Source organism: Octodon degus, unplaced genomic scaffold (genome assembly GCF_000260255.1).
Source record: "Octodon degus isolate 3935 unplaced genomic scaffold, OctDeg1.0 scaffold00017, whole genome shotgun sequence".
In the NCBI taxonomy this organism is placed as follows: Eukaryota; Metazoa; Chordata; class Mammalia; order Rodentia; family Octodontidae; genus Octodon; species Octodon degus.
In genome coordinates, this window is record NW_004524593.1 from 18,075,988 (window position 1) to 18,098,897 (window position 22,910).

The 22,910-nt window shown below is 42.6% G+C and overlaps 1 protein-coding gene across 9 annotated transcripts in view; it reads right to left on the reverse strand.

Moving 5' to 3' along the window:
• Nucleotides 1-4,815: 4,815 nt before the first annotated feature.
• Nucleotides 4,816-22,910, reverse strand: part of Esrrg (estrogen related receptor gamma) — a 606,512-nt gene continuing 588,417 nt past the window's right edge. For 8 of the 9 annotated variants that reach the window (XM_023710237.1, XM_023710239.1, XM_023710236.1 and 5 more), the window contains 2 exons: nt 20,001-20,270; nt 4,816-8,801 (listed from right to left, as the gene is read on the reverse strand). In XM_023710237.1, coding sequence (XP_023566005.1) covers nt 8,557-8,801; nt 20,001-20,270 — 515 coding nt within the window. In that variant the 3' untranslated portion in view covers nt 4,816-8,556. The remainder of the gene's footprint in view (nt 8,802-20,000; nt 20,271-22,910) is intronic. The other variant, XM_023710243.1, reaches the window with a different exon arrangement.

Sequence of the window (22,910 nt, forward strand, 5' to 3'; positions counted from 1 at the left end):
ATTAGCTTGGACCCTTTATGAGCCTCTGTTGGGAAAGAAATACAAGAAAAGAAGAAAATTAAATTTCCAACTTACTGAACTTTTGAAAGTTTAGCTACAAGGTAGTTTCTTAGATAATCTCATTTAGTCCTGGTAACGATCGCCTCATCAGTATATGTGTGTGTGTGTGTGTGTGTGTGTGTGTGTGTGTGCAGGAGGACTGACCTACCCATTTCATCCACGTGCGTGCACACACACACACACACACACACACACTGCTCACTCAGTGGAATAGACTTAACCAGTAGTCTGTTGACAGCTGGCCAGTGGCAGAACTGGAGCCTAAATCCATGGAGAAAAGATTCAGACTGCTTACATGTGAAAAGTGCGGTGTACTTTCTCTTCAGCCTCCGTCTATTGGCGCACTCCCCAAATCTTGTTAAATCAAAGCAAATCACATGCCATAAACTTTATATGTACGAAAATATCCTGATGGCTAAATACCACCTCACTTATTAGGCAGCCCAGAAATTACTGCCAACTCTATATTTCTTTCCGTGGAGGATCAGATTTTGTTTCTCTTACCTACACGTAAACTGTATATAGGCTATCTGTCTTCTTTTGAATTGTAAGCACGAATTACGTTGAGGCAGGAGGACTGACCTACCCATTTCATCCACAAAAGGAAGATGGAGGGAAATTAAAGTCATGCGGAGGGAAAGAATCTGAGGGAGGCTTTCCAAAAGTGGCCGCGAGATAACTTTTCACATTTGTGAAACCAAGCATTCTAAAGGAAACACAAACCGTTACGTAGCTATAGACCTCACTGTGGAAACTGCTCTTCTGACTTTTGCTTTCTGTGCTTTCTTAAACTTTGATAGCAGACGGTTCTTCACTTCTCAAGAAGACTGTGAAACTACAGGGCACAGAAGACTGGAGTGCAGGCAGAGCTCAGCAGCAGCGCTTGGGAGAGGCCTCTTCCGCGAGCTCTGCCGACAGCCTGGTTCCAGGTTCCAAGTCTTCTCTGCTGAACATCGGTCTGTTCTGAAACACGTTGGCTGTTATTCTCCTTACAAAGGCAACAGGCATTTTCTTTTTGTAGATAAGCTCTAGTGCTAGTTTACCTGCAATAAATTTTGTGTTGATGAAAGAATTGACCGTTTGAAATTCTTAGTCACTCTCAGTCCTGTGGCAAAACAATCCAAATATTTTCCAAGATATTCATCTTAGTTCATTTTAAAAATTATGTTGGAAAAGGTATTTTATATTCACAGAATAGATTCAATGCATTTTCATTCATGCATTGGACTTTTTCAGGCTGTGGTCGCCATGTTTGCTGTTAAAACAAATTTATAGAAACACCTTTGGTTTAGGATCTTAAATTTAAAAACACTGCTTACTTGGAACAAAGTTTCTCGTGGTCCAGCAGTTCTTGCGACATGTTATAGCAATTCACCGGTATACCGGGACGTCTTTGTTTCAAAGGTTGTACAGTTGATGACAGAGTTAATTAACCCACTGGCATCTGTAATGAAAACGGGAGCTCTTGCTTTTCGCCCGCGAGCGCAGTATGTAAATCTCTCATCTGACTGTGGTCATCATCTTCCTGCGGCTTTGGTATCACCTAGTGTAATTTTTCTGCTAATAAACAAATTTGCACTAGCCAGAAATCCTAGATTCTGAGACTCGTTGTTTATCTGAAATGTACTCCAGAGAAATAGTAATGCAGTTTCTACTTTGAATTTAATTTCAACAGGAACAGGCAAAACAAATCTCTATGGAGGACAGTTGACAATAATAAAATATTTCTCCCAGCGGGTGAGCTGGTAGCAATTGCGCGGTCGCCATCCAGGCCCGCGTTTCAGTAGGTCATTACCATCATAACAAGCCCTTGGACCAACTGGCATGGACATGCTACATTGAGCCCCTGATGGGCGCATTATTTCAGACCTTTAACTTCATGGAGAACAAGACAAATATTCCTGGAAAAGGAGGATTATATTTTGAAATTCCGTTCTTTTCTATTTTGTTTCATAATAAGATGCGGTGAACAATCCATCTACTGCTACTTGTTTCATTTAGGTTTGGTTTGTTTTTTTGTTTTTTTTTTCCCCCTAGAAAGGGCATGAGAAGCTAAACTTGGCGACCTGAATGATCCAGACATGCCACCTTAAACACTGTGCCTTGGAACACTGTGAACCATTGTGGGTGAAACGCAAGATCCCATCATCACACTGATGGCCTTTTCTTTCCCACGTTACTCTAAAGCTAAATTTCGAAATAACCAAAGTGTACCTGAAGTTTTCGCAGAGCCCCGCGATGAAGTCATTCCATTTCTCCTCTAACCAACAAACATCTGGGCAAATAGAAGTGAGAGAGCTCCAAGAAATTGGAACTTCTAATTTTGTTTGTTGGCTTTTTGTTCTGAAGTAGAGAAAAATGGGTATTTTGAACCACATGGAAGTTAATTTTGAAGCTGATCTGAGGGCCAAATGTGCAGGTGGGAAAAAAGTGTCGGCTTTCTGCACATATTTTGGAGCAGACATTTTCATTATTATGTGGATACACAATCAAAGACAGGGCTTGAGAGTCATCAAATGAAACATGTTCCCTGTGTCGGGGGACGGAAAGGGGCAAGGTGGCATTTGGGAAATGGAAGGAAGGTGAGCACAAAATGCAGGTCACTGGAGTTTTTGAGAGCTTTGAGAAAAAGTTCTTTGTCTTTTTTTCTTAAGTCTTTCTTTTTAAGGACATTTGTGGCTTGAGAAAAGTTCAAAACTATGGAGTAGCAGCGTCCTTCTTGCCTTCAGTTAGGGTCCCAGAGATCTTTCTTAAGAACTCCAAAGCCAGGCGTGCCTCACACCAGGGAAATCTCGGTCCTCGTGGTGGGGACAGCAGGAGCTGTGACACTCCCCAGATGATTCCAATATGTAGACAAGTTTGGGAGCCACTGTTTTAAGAAAAAGAAATTGCTCATAAACAACTAGGGAAAACAAATGTGAGTCCTTAAAATCAATATATGACCCTTCAGTGACTTGTTTCTACATTTAAAAATATAGCATGCCAAACCACTGAACGCCTCCTGCTTAATTTTCTTTCATATATTAATAAAATATCATTAGAAACAATACAGAAGTTCAAAAAACAAGATAATGGAATTGAACAAGTGTTGTTGTGTTACATAATGTTGTCTTCAAAGTAGCTGTTCAGATAACCAGATACAAGCATGTAAAATTGGTCAAAAATTACACATTCACCGTTCCTTTCAATACACAGAAATTAGTAGTACAATTAGCTATCTTATGTGTGTATGTGTATGTGTATATATATTTTTTCCTCTTCTTTTTCTCCTTTCCCTTATCTCAAGAGATGAAGAAAAAGCTTTCGATAAAGTCCAACACTAATTCATGACAAAAACCCTACCGAAAACTAGAATAGGTGATCTTTACCTCAATCTATTTCTTTCTCTATCTGACACATCTGAAAAATGACAGTACCGGAAAGTTTCTCCTGGAATGATTCTAAATTTTAAAAAGGTGGCAGGGTTTTGATGCCTGTGCTCCTTAAAACATGTGCTGTCCCTGTCCCCAGGCCTGTGTCCTCTCCACAGAAGCCAGGAGGGAGCAGAAGGGAGCTTTATGTGTATCAGTTTTCCATCTGAAGGCCATCATTGTATATGGCAAACAGGTACTAATAAAAAAAAGTTTTAAGAAAACAAGCAAGGAACTGTTCTGCCAGGCCAGGGGCACACTTAACTGAGGCCTAGATGGTAAGCTACCTCATCATGAATTGCTAATGAAGGCCAGTTAGGTCCTTAAAAAACCAAAAATTTTAAAATAGCAATGGGACTGTCTGTCTTATATTTAAAAGAGTTGAATTCGAGGACCTCACTGAAGAATTGGGTATGCTTTTTCTTCCTAGGCTTTTGTGTCTTGCATCGCTTCAACTCCACCCAAATAGTTTGAAAGTATCCGAATTAAAGCAGGCCGGGGTCTGCTGAACTGTCCCCTGGAAGGACATTACCACAGGAAAGTTCTGCCGAGCTCCGCGGTGCACGGGCACCCGCACGCACGAGCCTGGGACCCGGCGCTGCGGAGCCCTTTGTGCCCCTGCTTCCTCCCTGGAGCAGCGGCCCGCTGAAAGGTGAGAAAGGGGGCGAACACAATGACAAGCGCTGGCTGTCCGAACTGGCAGAAGAGCCGGCAAAGCCCAGATTAGCTCTTCAGTGATGGCTCCGCAGGCCCGGGGGCTGCGGGTTGACCCCAGCAGCCAGGGCTGCGACCTCACAGGGTGTCGCAGGCACACAGAAGCCGTTGGCTGTCAGCAGCCCTGCTGGACCCCCGGACCCCGGAGACAGCTGCCCTCCTCCTGGCCGCCCAGAGCGCGCTGCCTCGCTCAGCAACCAGGCCGGCAGCCGCGGACAGCCGCCCCACGCCGGATTTAATTGTTGATAGAGGGAAATAATGGGTATCTCTAGCAGGTTTTAATATGATCTTAAAATAGGGGGAAAGTTTTCTGTTATGACATTGACAGAGGCGATGATTTCGAGTAATGCAGGATGATGCGGAGATGTTTTAAGATTAAATAAGAGCTATATAAAGGCTTGTCAGAATGAATTCTAATGTGCCGCAAAACACTTTGCATACTCTTAAATATGCAAAATGTCTTCTGGCACCCTAGAATTCATTCTGACAAGCCTTTATATAGCTTTTATTTAAACTCCTGCCTTATTTTTAGGGCGCAGGTACCGGGGGCTACTCTTTGAAGGGAGCAACAAAGGGCAGCCCTTGTGGGTCAGATGCTCTCGTAGGGGGGAGAAGCAACACAGTACAAAAGAGCAGTCAAAAGTGGAAGCTTGTTTAATATTGCTCTACCATCACCCTGAAAGGCATAATAATTTGAGTTACACATCTGAACTGGTGGGAGTTACAGAATCATATCTCCTTTTGCATTGAACAATATATACAATATAAAATAAATACATTTACACAAACAGACGTCTGCTGGAACACACAGTATGGTACACATCACAAAAATATACAATTGATTGCTTTCCAGATGTGAAGCCATCTACAGCTATAGACATGGTTTTATCATTATTATTATTATGATTAATATTATTGTTATTATTTTTACTACTGGCTATAATGCAACTCCTGGATTATTATAAGCAGTTTAAATTTTTTTGTCCTTTTACGATCTTTGCACATAAGACTGCCATAAAATGTTTTCCTAGGCAGGTAAACAGAGATGCTTAAATAATTAAAATACAATCACCAACACCCATTTCCTCTTCTATAAGAAAAATAGCAGTTTTAAATTTTTTATATCTTTTATGTTATCATTTAAATGCAAAATAGTGGAATAAATACAACAGTCTGATCTGATTGAAACACGAGTGTAACTACGAGGGTCACACAATCATATTGCTTTAAATAAGAACCAACCTAAAAGAAGCACAATAAAAAGAAATCAGACGGCTGAAACATACATCTTCATCACTCTCCACAACTTCACATTAAGTAAATGGTCTTGCACGAAACCTGAAAAAACTTCCCTCGGGTGAGGTTTAAGACGGGCATTTACCCTCAAGCCTGTACAGTTCTGTTAGACCCACATTTTGCTTGTTTTCTTTTTTCCTATCTGTGAGATATTTGTTCTTTTGCAAGGTCCATGTCACTTCAACTGAAAACTAGAAATTGCATCTCGTTCTCTGAACAGGTCTCCATCTCATGCCTCTAGTTGTTCCACATTTCTTACAGTACCATGTACGTCAACGTGATACAGTGAGGATGGTGTAGACACCTAGCTGTCTTACATATACAGATTGTAATTAAATAGTAGCAACTTAAACCCTGCACAAACTTTCTGGAAAATAACCTTTTTTAAACACTTACATATATAAATAATCTTATAGAATCAGCACCTTTTATTTATTTTTTGTCCCAGGAGTTGTATTTTCTGCGGTTAATTTTAAAGGGATGTGCCAATTTCTGAACTCCTATCACAGCTATAAATTTCAAGTTATTGACCATCTGAATGGATTGCTAATGATGATTTATCTAGAATCACACTACAGTCACTTCTCTACTGAGAAACCACAATCTACAATATAGTCCCATATAGCTAATGATAGATACACAGTATTCCTAGCACTGGGTTGGAACTCCAACCCAAGGTATTCTGTTTAAAGCACACAAAGTAGCAATAGTTTTGGAAACAGAGTCCGCACCAAAAAGGTTTGCAACAACACAAAGCGAGTTAATAACGACATCTGAGAGATGACTGAGTGAAAGCCGTATGTACAGCATTTAAAAATTAGACTTATCTATATTCTTGAAATATTCAAAATTTTATTTCTAAGCTATACATTGGTATTCTATAATAAACCATTAGAGAAATTATTCCTTGTTTTGAAAATATTATTATGACTTTGATGTGTATCTGTTCGTAATGAATACTTGTTTGGAGTCTCAGTATCTTAATTATTATTAGGAAGAACCTTATTACCAGTAAGGAATAGCATATACTACTGTAGTCTCCTGAGGAATTGTACATCCAATATTGTCTCTAATTCTACCCTGTGTCTAAAAGCACACACCACAAGAATCCAAACACCACGAGAACAAGACAACAGTCTTTGAATGCAACATAAACTTCAGAGAAGCACAGCAAACATGAAACATTGAAGAGCTGAACTACATTTCTTTTGTTTGTTAGGATTATAATTTTAATTACATCTGTGTACATAGAGTAAGGACTGTTCACACGGTAGGGAGCAGCTACTAACACTGGTCCATTGGTATAGCGTTGGATGGAGGTTACTGTTTATCGGATATTTGGTGACTGTAGATTTCGGGGGGAGCTAACTGATTTCCTCATTAGATTACACCTCGTGACAGTCTGGACCCTGACTGCCTCTCGTGCTGTGACCATACTGGCTCGCAATCACATAGCTTTTGGTAAAAACTGCGGATTAATTGAAACCAACGTTCCTAAATGAATGAACTCATATGGATCAGGTTTTAGAATTTGGTCAGGCATCTGCTGTCTTTCATGATTTTATTTTATTTTTATTTTTGATCTCTGGCATTTGCCTTATTGCCTCTCAGGTGAATACTGGCTCACACACGGCTCCTTCTGAGACAAGGTCCGGAGCTCTGCAGACGGGCAGCATCTCCTTCTCACCACCAGGGCAGCCAGAAGGCATATGGCGCCCACCCCTCGGGCACAGAGGTGTATGCGTGACCATGCTAGGGCTTCGCATCCCCTCCCACAGGGCAGACGCCAGCAGCCGCCCCCAGCCACTGCGGGTGTAATCTAATCCTTGGTGTCAGTGGTGTAGGTAAACTGGAGCTCATGTTAAGAAATCGATGTTTGGGACCAGACTGGCACACAACATAAATTGCATCCGTTATAATATGCACCTTCCCTTCAACTATTGCTTGAGTAAGTTAAATTCTCATATTAATAAATGGCTGAAAAGTGGTAAAGCTGGTACAAAAAAATCTCCATTTGTAAGAAGAAACAAAACATTTTGTTTAAAAATCTTCCTTCAGGATTCAATTGTCCTTCATTATTGTTCATAATTGTTCAAAGCCAGCACAAAATTGCAGTATTCTTATTTCTCTTTAGTATTGCATGAATGAATAAAGCTTAAACTATTCCCTGAAAAAGTTACATAGTAGCTAAACTAACAAATACCTGGAAGACTTGGAAAACAATTAAGGAATCAAATGGCTGTAACAGATCTAGATGGAAAAGCAATGATAAGCAGCAGCCGATGCAACGTCGCTTAAGTTGTCTAATCAGAGGCTGCTCCGTGAAATCTAATACTGCACTCAGTCAATTTTGCTTCTGTCGCGCTGCACTTTCAAGTACGCCGCTTCTCGCTCGTCTCTTTGATTCCTTAGTCACTGGGGACGCTAGGTACGGTTCGGAGTAAGTTCACTGGTATCCATACTGTGGATCTCTATCCTTTGGCAGGGCTGGCTTCTAGCTTGTGTCACTTAGAGACCTCTTTTAAAAGTTCCGCAGCAAAAGGAAGGATGAAAGGGAAAGGAAAGGACAGGAAAAAATAAAGAAATTGGAAGAAAAAAAGGGAAGGGAGATGGAGAAAAAGGAAAGGAATGGAGGAGAAAAGAAAAACGGAGAGGTGAAAGAAGGAATCCTTTCTTATAATTAGGGTTACTTAAATTTTAGGATAAAGGAGGAAGAAAGAGAAGGGAAGGAACGAAGAAAGGAAGGAAGGAAGGGAGGGAGGAAATGAGACAACCAGAAACCAGTAATGAAGGAAGCCAAACATTGAGAGAAAGGGAGAAGAAAGAAAATAAAAATGAACTAAAAGGAAGGGAATCAGGAGAGAAAGGAGAAAGGAGGAGAGCTAACGGGGACAGCAATTTAGCAGGAACATGTGGAGGAATCCGAAAGCTGCTTCACAGTCTTGCTGCTAAAGTATCAGTGCAGTCTTTGTTGATAGTTGAAGTCCTTAACTAAATCCTAAATTTCTTCGCCATCACTTTTGGGTTTATTCTCCCTTTGCAGCGTGCGCAAGGGGCAGGCCCCGGAAGCTTTTAGTCAGACCTTGGCCTCCAGCATTTCCAAAAACAGTTTGTGCATGGGGACTTTGCCTTCGAGCTTGACGTTGTAGAAGTGCTGCACGGCCTTGGTGGAGGTCTGCCTGAGCAGCGGCAGCGTCATGAGCAGCTTGCCGGCCCGGCGCGGGTCTTCCATGTGCTGGCCCGCCTCGTAATCCTGAAGGGCTTCGTGCAGCACGTCCTGCAGCTTCTGCACAGCTTCCACGTCCTCTATGTGCATGGAGTCTGCAGGACAGAGCAAAACACACACGCCGTCACCTTAGGAAGAGCACGCCCCGAGGACCCCGAGTCACACATGCTGTGAAGACAGCACAGCCAGCCAAGAGCCCAATACCAAGAGAATCTGCAGATCGACTCCGCTCCCACCCCAAACAGCAGCAAACCTTCCAGGCCACCCTCCTCAGATGGAGGATGGGAACCATTGCGGTTAGCAGGCTACAGTCGTGGCTGCCTTACTTGTTGCTTTTCTTCTTGTATTCACTCATCCAACGAACCTTCCCGAAGCCATCTACTGAAAATATTATTCTAGCAGTAGAAGCATTATTCTAGCGTTAAGATCCTGACCTTGCCTGCAAAATGCCCCCCTGTTCCAAAGGGGAAAAAAGTGAAAGATTGAGATCTTCATTAACAACTCCATGTGACTACACTAAATTTAGCACTATTTTGAAACACAATAAACTCTTTATCCTTTTAGAATTTTAAGGTATCAGTAACCATCTGTCAAAGGAGGCCTCCTTATATAACCTGTTTCTCCCCGCTTCTACACACAGCAAACTTTGCCCCTAAAAATACTAATCTGAAAATGGAATTCGAATGAACTAGGGAAGGGTTAACGAGGTTGCCACAATTAGTCTTGTGAGATAGGTGAGATGCAGGGGCAAAAAATAAAAGTCACAGCTCTAGCGCTGAAACAGACACTTAATTATATACAAGTTTGAATCATTTAGCACATTTTATTGATTCTGATGACAGTTTATCTGTTAATTACACATAATGGAGTCTTTGGGGGATTCTTCATGTTTAATAATCCTAGTTCTCTGACATCGCTGAAGCTCTGAAATATATGGAGTCAGCCCCACTTTCCCTATAACTCAAATGCAAATTTCATGAACAAAACGAGGAAAAGTAGTTGAAAATTAAGTGGCTAAATATGCAGAGAAGAAACGGGCAAAGAGATTTAAAGATAGCTGTATATAACCACTATCATGCTTTTCAACATATGTGTATTTTGTTTATTGTTTTTTTTTCTTTTGATACATTTCTTTCCAACAATTTCAAGTCAGCTGTAATACAAGGCTTACAAGTCTTTACTGCTTAAAATTCAACTCCTGCTCAGTAAACCTGGAACTCCTCCAAGGGAGCTGGTGACTGAGCAGGTCTTGAGATAGCACTGGCCACTCTTGGACCTTCTGCGGCTCTGGCAAGGCCCTGTCCTGTCTGGTTCCTTCCCCACCTCCTCCAAGGTCTTGTCTTAGAAACAGGTGCCTGTGTTCTCAGAGGCTCCCCAGCGTTGGCAAAGTTGGTCATGGAAACAGCCATGGACATGACGGCCACATGCCCTGACATGCTTTCCTTTCCTTGGAGAAATGGAGCTGGGACAGGGGCAGCCCCCACAGGAGTCTCTAGGGGACAACTGTCCCCAGGCCTTGGAAGGGAGTAGAACTTCAGTAGACTCATCCAATTTATCTTGGGACTAAGGTTATTCACTTCCCTAAAGACAAAACAGAGTAAAACAAGATAACCATTTTCCAGCTAAACCCAGAGAAAGTGAAAATGACAAATGTCTCCTGCGCTGAGCATGCACTTGGGCAAAAGCAAGCTCCCTTCCATCTCCAAATGGCCCCACAGGCCAGGTGGTGCTGCGGTTCAGCGCAGTAGTCAGATGCACACTTGCTTTTCATGAGCAAAACTGGGACTATGCAACAGGGAACACAGCACTTCCTTTTTGTACAAAAGAACATGAAGTTGACCCTTGTGCACACTTGAAATTTCCATCTCTATCACAGCGCTCTCCACAACGCTCCTGATGAAGACATTTCTGGGTGTGTATAGAGTTCTCCCTTGGAAGAGGCAGCACTAATTGTTAGAGGCGCCTTCTTTATGTTTCCCTTATCTACCTCCAAATTCCTTCCCTGGGTCCTGATTGGGAACAGCCCTGATCCACCGCCTCTCTCCATATGGCGCACCTTCCCACACTTGGACGCCAGCTCCAGGCGCGGCAGCCCTGGCCCTCAGCCGCTCTTTCCCACCACTCCTGCCCGGCAGGAGATATATTAGAGGATGTCACAGGAAATGAGGCGAGAACAAATAGCAGAGAGATATGCTCACAAACAGCAATTAAGACTTCAAACTATTCTTTAAAGGCTGTGATTTAGCTTGAGAGATTTAAAAATGATTTAATCAAATTACTATGATAATTTAACTTCCCATTTACAGAAAAGATTCTAACTCATTTTAGCTTTACCCATTCTTGGATCTGCTAATACTTTAAATGCAAACTCACTAAATCTGAACTATTTAATTAGACCATGATTCAGCTGGCAGACGGATGAAGAAAATATTAATCTCCATTAGGGATCCCAGTTCAAGTTTGGGCTCAACGGCTTCGATTCACTTTGTTCTGTGGGCTAAATTTATATGCTGATGCCAGCTTCAACAAAACTGGCATTAATTTATGCAATTATTTAGCTTTGTTTGCTAGTGTTGATTTCTCTTCAACTACGCTTCAAAGGAAACTAGTAATATTTGTGCTAATAGAAACCAGCTCAGCTTCATAGTGGAGATCATCAGTTTATGAGCTAGCCAGACAAGGTTCAGCTGCAGATTAAAGACCCTGGCAAGGTTGCTGAAGAATCTGGAGGCATGGGCCCACACCCAGACCTATTAAATCAAAATACTGGGGCTGGGTCCAGGATATGAGTAGTTTTAAACTCTCAAGGCAATTCTGCCAAACTAAAGTTGAGAGCTACTAAACTAGACAATAAAATAAATGAATGCTATTAAAAAAGACGAAAGATTTCAAAAGATAAGTGGAATGTAAATTTTAGATATACTGCATCCACATATTGCTCTTCAACATCTAATACAAAAATAGAGCCCTTGCGATGTTTTAACTGGGTGAAGAGAATCATGCTTTGGGTCATGGCTACGAATGTGTTTACCCTGGGAAGAAAGCTAACGTCCTTTCTGCTTATAGGTACAAAATTCAATGGGTCTTAGAGCCAGCAAAAAGAACATATTGTTACACCTTTTATACCTGGAGGAAGACACTGCCTTTCTCCACGATGAGAACATTAATTATTACGGGCACAGGTGCAGCAACTTCAGAATGTCTAAGTCCTATTAGGAAATTGTCTTCTTGACAATACTTTCTTGATGGTGGTCAATCTTTTAGGATGGAATTGAGTGTTTGAATCTGCAGAGTGCCTTCAGGGCCATGGGTGGTGTGAACCAGACACTAACATTCAGAGCTACCTGTGCGTGGCGCAGGTGCCGGCCAGGAAGAAGAGGAGTGGGGGGCACTCACTGTGACTACCACCACTTAGTGCAGGAAGGCAGCAGGACAGGTAGAAGGGACAGGTAAGGGAGCAAAGGCATCCTTCCTAAAAGAAAAGAATGACCACACCTGCACACTACAGAGAAATGACAGAGAAACTAGACGGCAGCCCTAAAAACTTAGGAAACACTTTCAGCTTCGAAAAGGATTATAATTGCAGGGGATTGAAGTCCATTAAATATATTTGAGTGTGTGTTTTCATAATGACATTGGAAAGACAGGGCACTAATTATTTTATTCTGAAAAGTGGAGGAGAGGAAATCAAACATTTGTACTACTTTCCTTAGGCATACTATATCATGGTAACCAAGTAGAGAAAATACTATTGTATAAATACCTCACATACTGCTTTAAAAGAGAGAGAGAGAGAGAGAGAGAGAGAGAGAGAGAGAGAGAGAGAGAGAGAGAGGAAATTACAAATCACCATTTTTCAACTCAGTGAGTGGTGAATTCAGGGAGTGACTGTCCCCCGCTGCCAACATGTCCAAGGGAGACACAGCCATGGAGGATGCATCCCCGAGGACTAGCACGCTCCCTACAGGTCCTGTGGAGAGGCCCTGGGCCTCAACTTCAGATCTAAGCACCAGTTTGTTCAAATGGAAATGGGCTCACTGTGAGGACTGCAATCATCAAAGGGGATTTCTGAGGTACATAAAAAAGTATTACTGACTGGTCTTCCTTACATATACTCTGTGGTAGGCTGTAAATTGGTCGCAAAGATATCCAGGTCTTAATCTCTAGAAATTGCACACCGTAGCTTATACAGCCGGATGACCTCTACAGAGGCCTGGACCTTGCTGTAGGAGGTGGAGGTGGATTATCCTCCCCATGGACACTCAATGAAAGCAGAAGAGAGAAGAAGGAAGGGATGTCTCCACTAAGACGAAGTGCTCCACCATGGGCTTTAAAGATGGCAGAAGGCGCATGAGTCAAGGGGTGCAAAGAATGTGACCCTAGAAGCACAGACGGCAGAAAAAGAGGAGTCCTGCACACCCACCCCTGCCTCAGGCCCAGGGAAACTAGCTGTGAGCGCCTGACCTCCAGCAGTGTGCTGCTGTGGTTTAAGGCTATCTCGAAAGAATAGCATAAGAAACTAATAAACATAGGAAGCCACCCATTCTTGTGTTTCCTTTCACATTACAAAGGTAAGGGGGATGGAGAGATAGGAGGGGGATGGAGAGACAGGAGGGGGATGGAGAGATAGGAGAGTGATGTTTCTGGCAGCAGGATCTCTTCAAGACTGGGGGCAGCAGAAATAACTCCAATGGAGGAGGTTAAATATTGCACAGTTTCTCCTCTATGAAAGTCTCTAAGTATAAGGAAGGAGCAAAATAAAAGGTGAATGATAAACAAAGAAGCAGCAGCAGGCATATGGGAGGGAGAGGAGAAAGAGTAGAAGGATCAGCTGTGCCGTCTATGCACCAGTTCTCCATAGATGAATTTACCTAGTCTACATCAGGGACATATTAACAAGGTGAGGGAGAAAGTATACACGACGGGGACTCAGAAAGCAGAGATACTGCAGAAATGACAAAGAGAGTATCCACATGCCAAATGGGGAGTTGGAAGAAAAGTCAACCTTTTGGGTTTTTCTTAACTCAGAGAAAGTATAATAATAACATTGGAAACAATACTAATAGGTCTGGGGCCGGGGAGATAGCTCAGTAGAATAAGCGCTTGCTTGGCAAATGCAGGGTCCTGAATGCAATCCCTGATACAAAAAAAAAAAAAAAAAAAAGAAAGAAAGAAAGAAAAAGAAAAGAAGACAATACTAATAAACCCAACTTTGTGCTTTTGTGCTCAACTATGGTGAGAGATCAGAACCCCTAGTTTTATAAGAGTCTTTTAAGATTTCCCCATCCCCAAGGTCTACTGCCTCATTTCTTGCTCTGGTGATAGAGCCAGGTGTCCCCCACCTTGGTACCAACCACACAAATTGCCCTCACTGTCTTTCCCTGAACTGTGAGCCACATGGAATCTCCTCCAGCTGCCTCCCCCAGCCCGGGGCCCCTGTCCTCTTCAGCCTTGCCTTGCAGAATGCAAGTTCTCTGCTAGAGCTCTTCTATTTCCCTATGGTTGCTCAGGGCCCGCTTTCTCCCTCTATATCTTATGCTCTTCCAGAAGTTTCCTCATTCCGTTTACTAAAAGTGGTAGAGATCATGAAGGAGGCTAAGCGAAGCTTGTTCCCCTCTTTAAAGGTGAAGACTGTGACTTTCCACCACACGGTCGACAATCTGCACCTGCTGATGACCTTTGGGGACAGGTGGCTATGCCATACCCTAAGACCTGCTCATAGGAGAGATCACGCCCTGGAGGGAGAGCACCTGGGCGTCCTTTATGCGCTCATTACCCCGGGGTGGGCGGGAGTGCAGAGAAACCTGCAGCCCAGATTTTTCCCTCCACCACCAAGGCGTGACAATCTGTGCACATAATAACAGAAGCAGTGTGTTTTTAGCCTAAAAATTTGCGATATAAATATATATAATGCAACATTTAAATTTTACATCTATATGAAATTTAAGGGTTGCATTAAATAACACAAATTTACTTCCCAAACATAGTAGCTGAAGTAAAATTCAAATCATCTGAGAAATGGTTGTAGACTTCATTAACAAAAAAACAAAGGAAAGTAAACTAATGTTAGAAATCACAATGGTGACATCTTTTTATTTTTCTGCTAAGATTATTTACTGTTTGGTCTGGGTAACTCTACAACACACACACACACACACATATACACATGTATACATACACAACTCACACACAGTGCTGCAGCTCTGTTTGTTGCTTTCCTAGGTGGTTTTGCAGTAGTCACCCTACCTGTCCAAGGGGCCAGAGAGTTAACTAACCTCTGATAGAAAATACTTGAAAAGCAACCAATCTGATGTCCTGTACTGATGCTGCTTGGCCCGTGCCTACGCAGTACAATGGGACAAGGAGTTCCCTAGACTCTAAGTTGCCTTACGCAGAATGAACAGCCTAAGAACCTGCAAGAGTACCCAGGGACTTGGGGTGGGGCTGCTAATGCCCTATCTTTTTATACGGGCAACGTGGGGCTACACAGATTTTCTTGTCCATGGGTAGGTGAGTGGGCCCTGGAACAGTTCCTCAGAGGCAACTGCCCATTAACTACAGGAAGACAGGAAAGTGGAGAAGACACAGCATTCTAAACTACTCAACGCAAAATAGTCACTGAGGCTTGTGGATGTGAAATTGCGATGGCTTTTAATGACACAGTACCTATGTGCCCATGCACCAGAAGTAGCTCGTCGATAGGCGTGATGGAGGGTCCAAGCCTCTGGCTTCCGGTGACTATAGCTTTATGAGCCACTTCTGAGATCTATAAAATGGTACTGGATGTGTCTACCGCATGGGCATGCTGGGGAAGTAAGATGAGATTCCCCAGCAGAAGCCTAAGAAACATTTCTACTAAAAAAGATTCCAAAAAGAGATCATCTTTTAGGGCAGCAGCTGAAACTACTTCCAGGATATCAAGGAAAATTTAGTTAAAATTTAGTAAAACTGGATGAGAACGTAGTAGATACTATCAAATGAAGTTTTCTTTTATTCACTTTTATTTAGACCCATGAAAATGTTAATATTTCTACATTACAATTTCTTTGTCTCTCAGTAGGTACAGAGATAACCAAACTCAATACTTTTACTTAAAAATAACTAACTGAAACATTTTAGGCCATTGAGAGAGAGTTAGACATGATTTAATTTCTCTGCCTAACTTTGCAGATAACAAAACACTTATATGGGTCTATCATGTATTCTCAAATGAGATGAGATTTGGAGTTGGGTGGTAGAAAAATGTGTTTCAGGTTAAGATACGTAAATATATACTATAGAAACATATGTAGTAGATTTGTGGCATTATTACTTCATGGTGGGGTACTTAGGAAATAATTTTTTTTCTAAAAAGTCTCCCATAATCAGGCATGGTAGTGCCCATCTATAATCCCAGCACTTGGGAGGCTGAGGCAGGAAAATCAGCATGAGTTGGAGGCCAGCCTGGGCTACATAGCAAGAACTTACCTCTAAAAGGCAAAAAACAAAGAAAGAAGTTTACCTTAAAGGAGCCATAGTGAAAAAAGACCAAGAAAGCCTAGACCAGTCTTAAATGAGGATCCAAGCATCCTCATTAAATAGGACCTCAGCTAAGTGGGGCACAGCAAGGGCCACAGGAGACCTGAAGTCCCGCAGTTCTGCACGCATGCCATTCTCCTCTAACAGTGACCGTGCGCAGGTGTCAGCTGATGGCCACGGGAGGACCTGCAGTGTTCTAGCAGTAGGTGTTACGATTCTGCAAATCCTGTGCAGAAGTAAGGGAAAACTTGATCTCAGATATACTTATTCTGGAACGGAAGGAGGGGCTTGGTGGCTTCCGGTGAAGGAGGCACCGGGGTGACGACAGTTGGGATGCAAGTGGTAGCTGTGGAACCTGAAGGTCTTGTGACATGGGCAAAAGGGAATGATCAGATCTGAGGTGACTGGAATCTTACCGTTTCTCGTCTCCCAGCAGGTAGCAGTGAGCATGCTGCCTTGAGGCCAGCGATGGCAGCTTCAGCAAATTCTTAAGGCCCGACAGAACCAGTGAAGCGACTAGACTCTCATTGCATAACCTCCCCCAAAATGCAGGAGGCGTCCACTGTATTTCCTAATACGGGAGTCTAGTTAATCGTAGCATTCCCAAATGCAAAGAACTCTAGACATCATTCTAGCCTCTTGGTGTATGCATGGGAAATCACAAATTGTGACCTAGTTTCTTTTTGAGAATGATCTCACAGAGCTGTGTCACAATTGCTCAGCAATAAGAGAACACATAGTTTAAGCGAGGCTGAAAAGGTCACTGGAACTATTCCTTAGGGTTTTCAAATATTAGAAGGTGAGAACTCCAATATTAGTTTATGACCTATTGTAGTTTGGGCCAGACCCCTGAAGACAGGAAGGCGAGCTCCATGATGGTTTGGTGTTCAAAGTGTTCCTGAGTTCTCGTGTGACACGGGCACAGAAATATGACAGCCAGGGCTGGCCAAATAACTCAGAGGATTAAAGCACCTGCAAACAGGCACAAGAGCCGGAGGTTCAATCCCTGGGCCTGCCATGCCAGCCCCGCCCCCAGGGCACACTGAAATGGCAATTGAGACTGGGCGTGGTGGCACGCGTCTGTAATCCCAGCTCTTGGGAGGCTGTAAACAGGTGGATCACTAGGAGTCTGATCTAGTAGTGACACACTGAACACCCTGGGGACCCTTCCCTAAAATACAAGGGGGAAAAAAAGACAGCCAAAGGGCCTTTTTCCCATATGTAAACAGAACACTTAGAATTTTTTAATAAACACAGATGCTTAAAATAGAATGGAATTTAGATAAACAAGACATTTGGTTGTTAAAGCACCTACAGCCATACAGAGAAAGCTGAGATAGCAACATGGCTAACATAAAAAGCCAATTTTGGGGACCTAAAAAAGCCATTTTGGTTAATCGGAAATTCCTAAGAGTTTTCGATGATGTCTAAGTAGAGTAGTAAAAAACTTTCACACTGAAGTTCAAGAGCAGTTTTAAAAAGCTCACATTGGGTTTCAGCACACGTGATTTGTTAATTTGATGGCTGTCCTTTTAGCAGTGATCAAAATGGAATAAAGTAGCCTTATGTCAACTGCATGAAAGAAAACAGCTCTTGGAATGCCTCACCCAAGCTAAAACATGGAGACTCGTGGGTTGGGCAGAGGAGAAAAAGTCTGCGACACTGGAACAGAGGTACAGTCTAGAGACTAAACTGGTCTTCACAGCTTTTTCATTGCATAGAGTCCAATTCAGCTAATTCTTGGCATGAAGAGCCTAAATGATGTTTCAATCATCTATTCGAAAAATTGGGGCTGTGAGAAGCAGAGCTGCTTAACTACTAGAATAGGAGGAAAAGCGGAGGTTCTTAACTATTTCTGGCTTAACCCAAGAAAATTAAACTAATAAGTCCTTTAGATAAATACTATCTAGTCACCAATAGCTATCATAAAATAGGCCACTTTCTCAAAAACAAAATGTGTGGCATTAGAGCATTTACCCATCAACACTATTAACGTTTACACGTCTAAGCAACAGAAACAGGACTATTGCTATACTTTGAGGTTCTCCAAACTATAACATGTAACCATTCAATATGTATCTAACATTGAAATTATCAACTTTCAGCAATCTTAATGCTAAAGTGATGACCTTGCTCCGTATGCGCAAGTAGCTAAGAATTTTAAAAGGAAATTGAAACACACAACTATAAAATGTGCTTACTTGCCAATTAGCCACAGAAAGGTTTAGAATGGTTTGATGATTACCAAATAAGAACCCTTCCCCAAACCCTTCTTGTAAAGTCTTCCATGTAATTGTGAATGATGCCCTAACATAAAGGCCACATAGAATCATAAATCCTCAGAAAATTTCTATTGCTTCTCTCACTTTGATCTTCCACTGAGCAAGGCTAGGGCTTCTTGAGGGCTTTATAACAACAATGCCATTTGTCATAAAGAATCATATGTTACGGCCTCACAGGGAGTGAAAGACAAGGGTTGAGGGGATGGTAAGGAAAGGGGTGCTACCCACAATTAAAGCTGCGAGATGCTAAACTCCATTATGAAGACAAATAGGAACGTACAGCTTCATTGTTGAAAACAATTTCCCTCCTATCAGTCCAAAGGTTCATGCCTCAGTATTGTAGATGAACTGTTAATTACAAAATCAATTAAAAATTATTTCTAAAAACAGTCACGCAGCCCTTGCTCTCTCGGGGGCAATTTGGGCAGAAGGTCTCGTCTCACTAGGACCGCGCCAAATCGCAAAGTCGTCATCCACAAGTAAGCAAAAGCAATCTGGTTTTTCATTTTTCAGCGCGGCTGAGCCCAGCCTGAGATTGATCGTCACATATGGCCCCAGAAAACAAACTGTCAATACCTTGAATGCTGCAGAATTTGAACAAATAGCCGCCTGCCCATTCAAGCCACTCATTGCATCCCATTTAACAGATTTTATTGACAGTTTCCTTCTTGTAATTAAAGGGAAAACTACTGGCCAGCAACCAAGATAAAGTTCAAAGATAGGGTCAAAACAAAAGCAGACGGAGGGGCACGGTGTGATTGTCAGTGGCACCAGCATCACAGCCTGTTATTGACACACAGGTATCTAATGATCGGCACGCCATTAAGGAGGGATCTATCCTGAACTTATGCAAATGATGAGTGAGACTTTGGATCACCATAAAGCATTCCGAGGGGCACAAAGGGGACAACAACAAAGCAACAACGATTTTTACTTATCAGAGGTTGCTCTCTATTTTCACACACTCCAGTTCAAAGGCAAAGACCATTTATCCATTATTCTTAACCCTTGCTGTGTAGGTGGAGCCTGCAGGTCCAGAATGGAAAAGATGGAGAATGCTTTGATAGGCAAAAGAAAAGTAACAGTACATGAATCTTCCCCACTGTAAAATTTGTATTATTGAGAAGAAAGCCGTTTGGGCAAATCCATGTCTCACTGACATGGACTTGTGTCTAGAAAACAATGTGGTAAATTCTGTCCCAAGGCTGTGCAGGGCACCATGCCCACAGGAGCTTCTGGTTTGTGACAGCCCAGATCAGTAAACACAATAGGGAGGAAAAGTTTTACAGCTTTCTTTCTATAAGCTAGTAAAATGAAATCACTTTTCTTTAAGAGTATCTTTCTCCTTTCTAACTTTTCACTAGAAAGCTTACTGAGAGTAGTTTTGCTGACTCACATAGAATCTGCAAACTAGGTCTGGCAAATTCCTGAAGTTAAGAGAAAGGGTAAGACAGACATTAAAAAATGCAACCAGCACCACGCGCATATGCCAACCTGAATTAGCGAGAGCTATCGCTTTGAGGGTGACAAATTCTTCCTTCTCCAGCTTCATGCTCTTGTATTTCTTTACCAGCTGCAGGATAGCGTTATTGAGGTCAAGAAGCCCTGCCAGTTTGGACTGGTCTTCGTCCATTATATAATCGTCTGCATAGACAAGTTCATCCTCAAACGAAAGCGATCGGTATACGACCCCGAGGATCAAAATTTCCATCCAAGCACTTTGCAGGAGGCTCATCTGGTCGGCCAGGGACAGCGTGGAGAAGCCTGCACGGGGAGATGGGCAGAGCAGGTTACAGTCCAGCATCATTTCATAATGCAATGTTAGCTTCCTGTGCACTCAGCTTCTGCACCTCAGCTCAGAAGGACGCTCCGCTCTGCCTAGAAGCCCTTCCCACGTCAACCCTCACCTCCGGCTTCCCATCACACCGTGGACAGCAAAGGAAGACAGCTACTTTGGTACTCTTATAGGTTTTATAGCCACGGCTGAGGGGACTGTACTACAGGCGTAGTGCTCTTTCTTTTGCTCGCAAAGCAAAATACCACATAACCTCAATATTGGCTGTCTGCCTGACGTTTTACAAATGTGTTACATGAAGCCAGATTTTCAACTACCTGATTTTGAAAAACTAGCATCAGTGAACACAATAAAAGTAAAACAAAACAAAGCCAAACACAACCCACAGGGGAAAATGAGCAGCTCCGGCCCCTCAGTATGTCTGGGGGGATCCCTCTCCGCAATCATCTTAAGGGAGCGGATCGGGCAACCAGGCGAGATGGCTGATTATTTCTTCTCACTAATACTTGCTAGGAATTTCTTTTTAAAGTAATTATTACTCCTCAGTTCAATCCCAGGTACTGCAAATAAAGAAATAAATAAATGAAATAATCATTACTGGTTCAAAGAACATCTGAGTACTCAGGAAGCTGGTCTCCTCATCAAACAGGAAAGCCACAATTTATTTGTGCTAGTGAGGTTCAACTTAGCCAAAATGTTAAATATAAAAATAAGTGGGTAGAGTGGACCAAACATGAAGAGATCCTGAAGCGAGCATCTCAATGCCAGCTAGTTCACCCCAGCAGGTCACCCCCGCAGGTCTGTTAACTTAGACACTAATATCTGCAGTGGGCAGTCAAGCCTCCACTTACACACTAGTGTATAACGCTTATTGAGTGTTTTATCGTGCTTTACACTCTTTTTTGTTGTGGTGGTGGTACCAAGGATCGAACTCAGGACCTTGTGCTTTCCAGGCAGGTGCTCAGATCACCGAGGTACCTCCTGAGCCCCTGTACACTCCTCTTTATCTGGCTGGTTACATACACACATGTGCATCTGAAGTTCCTTCTAAGCCTCAGAAAACACGTGCAAGTAACGGAACTTTGATAAGAATACTGTTCTGTGAGGAAAGACAAAGCAACACCGCCCAGTCTACTCCAGAGCGGAGATTTGCATTCTGACCCCACGGGGCCAAGATCTGTATTCTAAATGAAATCTTCCATGGAGATACCCAAGGGTCAAGTGCTTCTTTCAAGGATCCTAAATAAGAAATATTTTTCTGCTAAGGAAGCGTATATGTGAAATTCCAAGAATGACCAGCCGCCCCACAGTTCATGAAAGCAACCGTGCCAAGATTCAGCCCTGCCACCAGCCCTTCCACAGAATAGGGATCACTTTGGATAGTGCAACTGAAGGAATCGGTCCACGCACACTAGCTTTGCTAGGTTCCTATGTGTGATTACTGTCATTTTGACGCATATCAAAGCATGCCCATCCGTATGATATTAGAAACTTCAGAACAAGACATAAAAGGAAATGATTTCCTTGCAAATTTGTGCAAATTATTCATCAGCCACTTAGTACCCCAATGTATAAGTGCTTAATAAAATCAAAGATATCCATCCAGCTTTGGGGTGGGGCTTCCCAGCCTGCGTGCAAGGCCTTTCCTTCGTTGTCCTGATGCTTACGTGTTATTTGACACGGGTCTTTCTGGTCTAGATGTAGCCTTATTTTTCTTCGCATTGTTTTCTGCCACTGTAATGTGGACTTCAATTAATAAATATCCTTTTAAAACTAGAGATGAACTAACTGATAGCATTTTGAATAGAGATTCAAAAAGGAAATATGAAGACCTAAGAAAGGGTTTGGATCCAGTCAAAACAAGGAAAGACAATGCCACCCCTCTCTTTTGCTAGCCTGCTGCTCCTAACAGCACTCACTCTCCTAAGAAAGAGGTGCGACGCAAATCCAGGTATCTACCTCAGGAAGAAAGAATAAGGATTTCTTTTGCAAAGTCAATCAACGAAACATGCACAATGGTCCGGAAGGTTAGGACCGAGCAGAAGCGGGCTGAGTTGGCCCTGGCTTCTGTCCTCCCTTGCAAGCTAGGAGCAGCAGCTCCTCAGCTGCCACAGATGGGCCGAGAAGCCCATAGCCCACGGCACCTCGTGACAGCACAATTCTCCCTCCCAGACACCGCTGTTAGTAAATAGATTTACACATTCTCCAATCTCCACACATCTTTCTGCCGAATAATTAAAAGCAGGATGATTAGTTTATTGAGTGGAAGGAGGAACTTTTTTATTGAGGTCCATCCACGATTTTATCAGGGCCAGCACTTTTACGGTTGTCAGGGGGTGCGGGCATCCAATTTTTCTTATCTGCCTGATTAATACAAACGCTGTTTCAGGACGCATTAATTAACAGATACAAATCTACGTTCTCATGGAACGATCAATACGGAGAAGAAAAGAGGCATCAATGTGAATTTAGTGCCGATGATGGAGAAGGCCCGCTATCGACATTTACGTGCACGGAACCTTTAAAGTTGCACCGGGGCCCCTTTGTCCCTGTGATTTAGAAATGAACAATTTTGCAGCCACAATAATGTTTCGCACATCTCTTCGGGG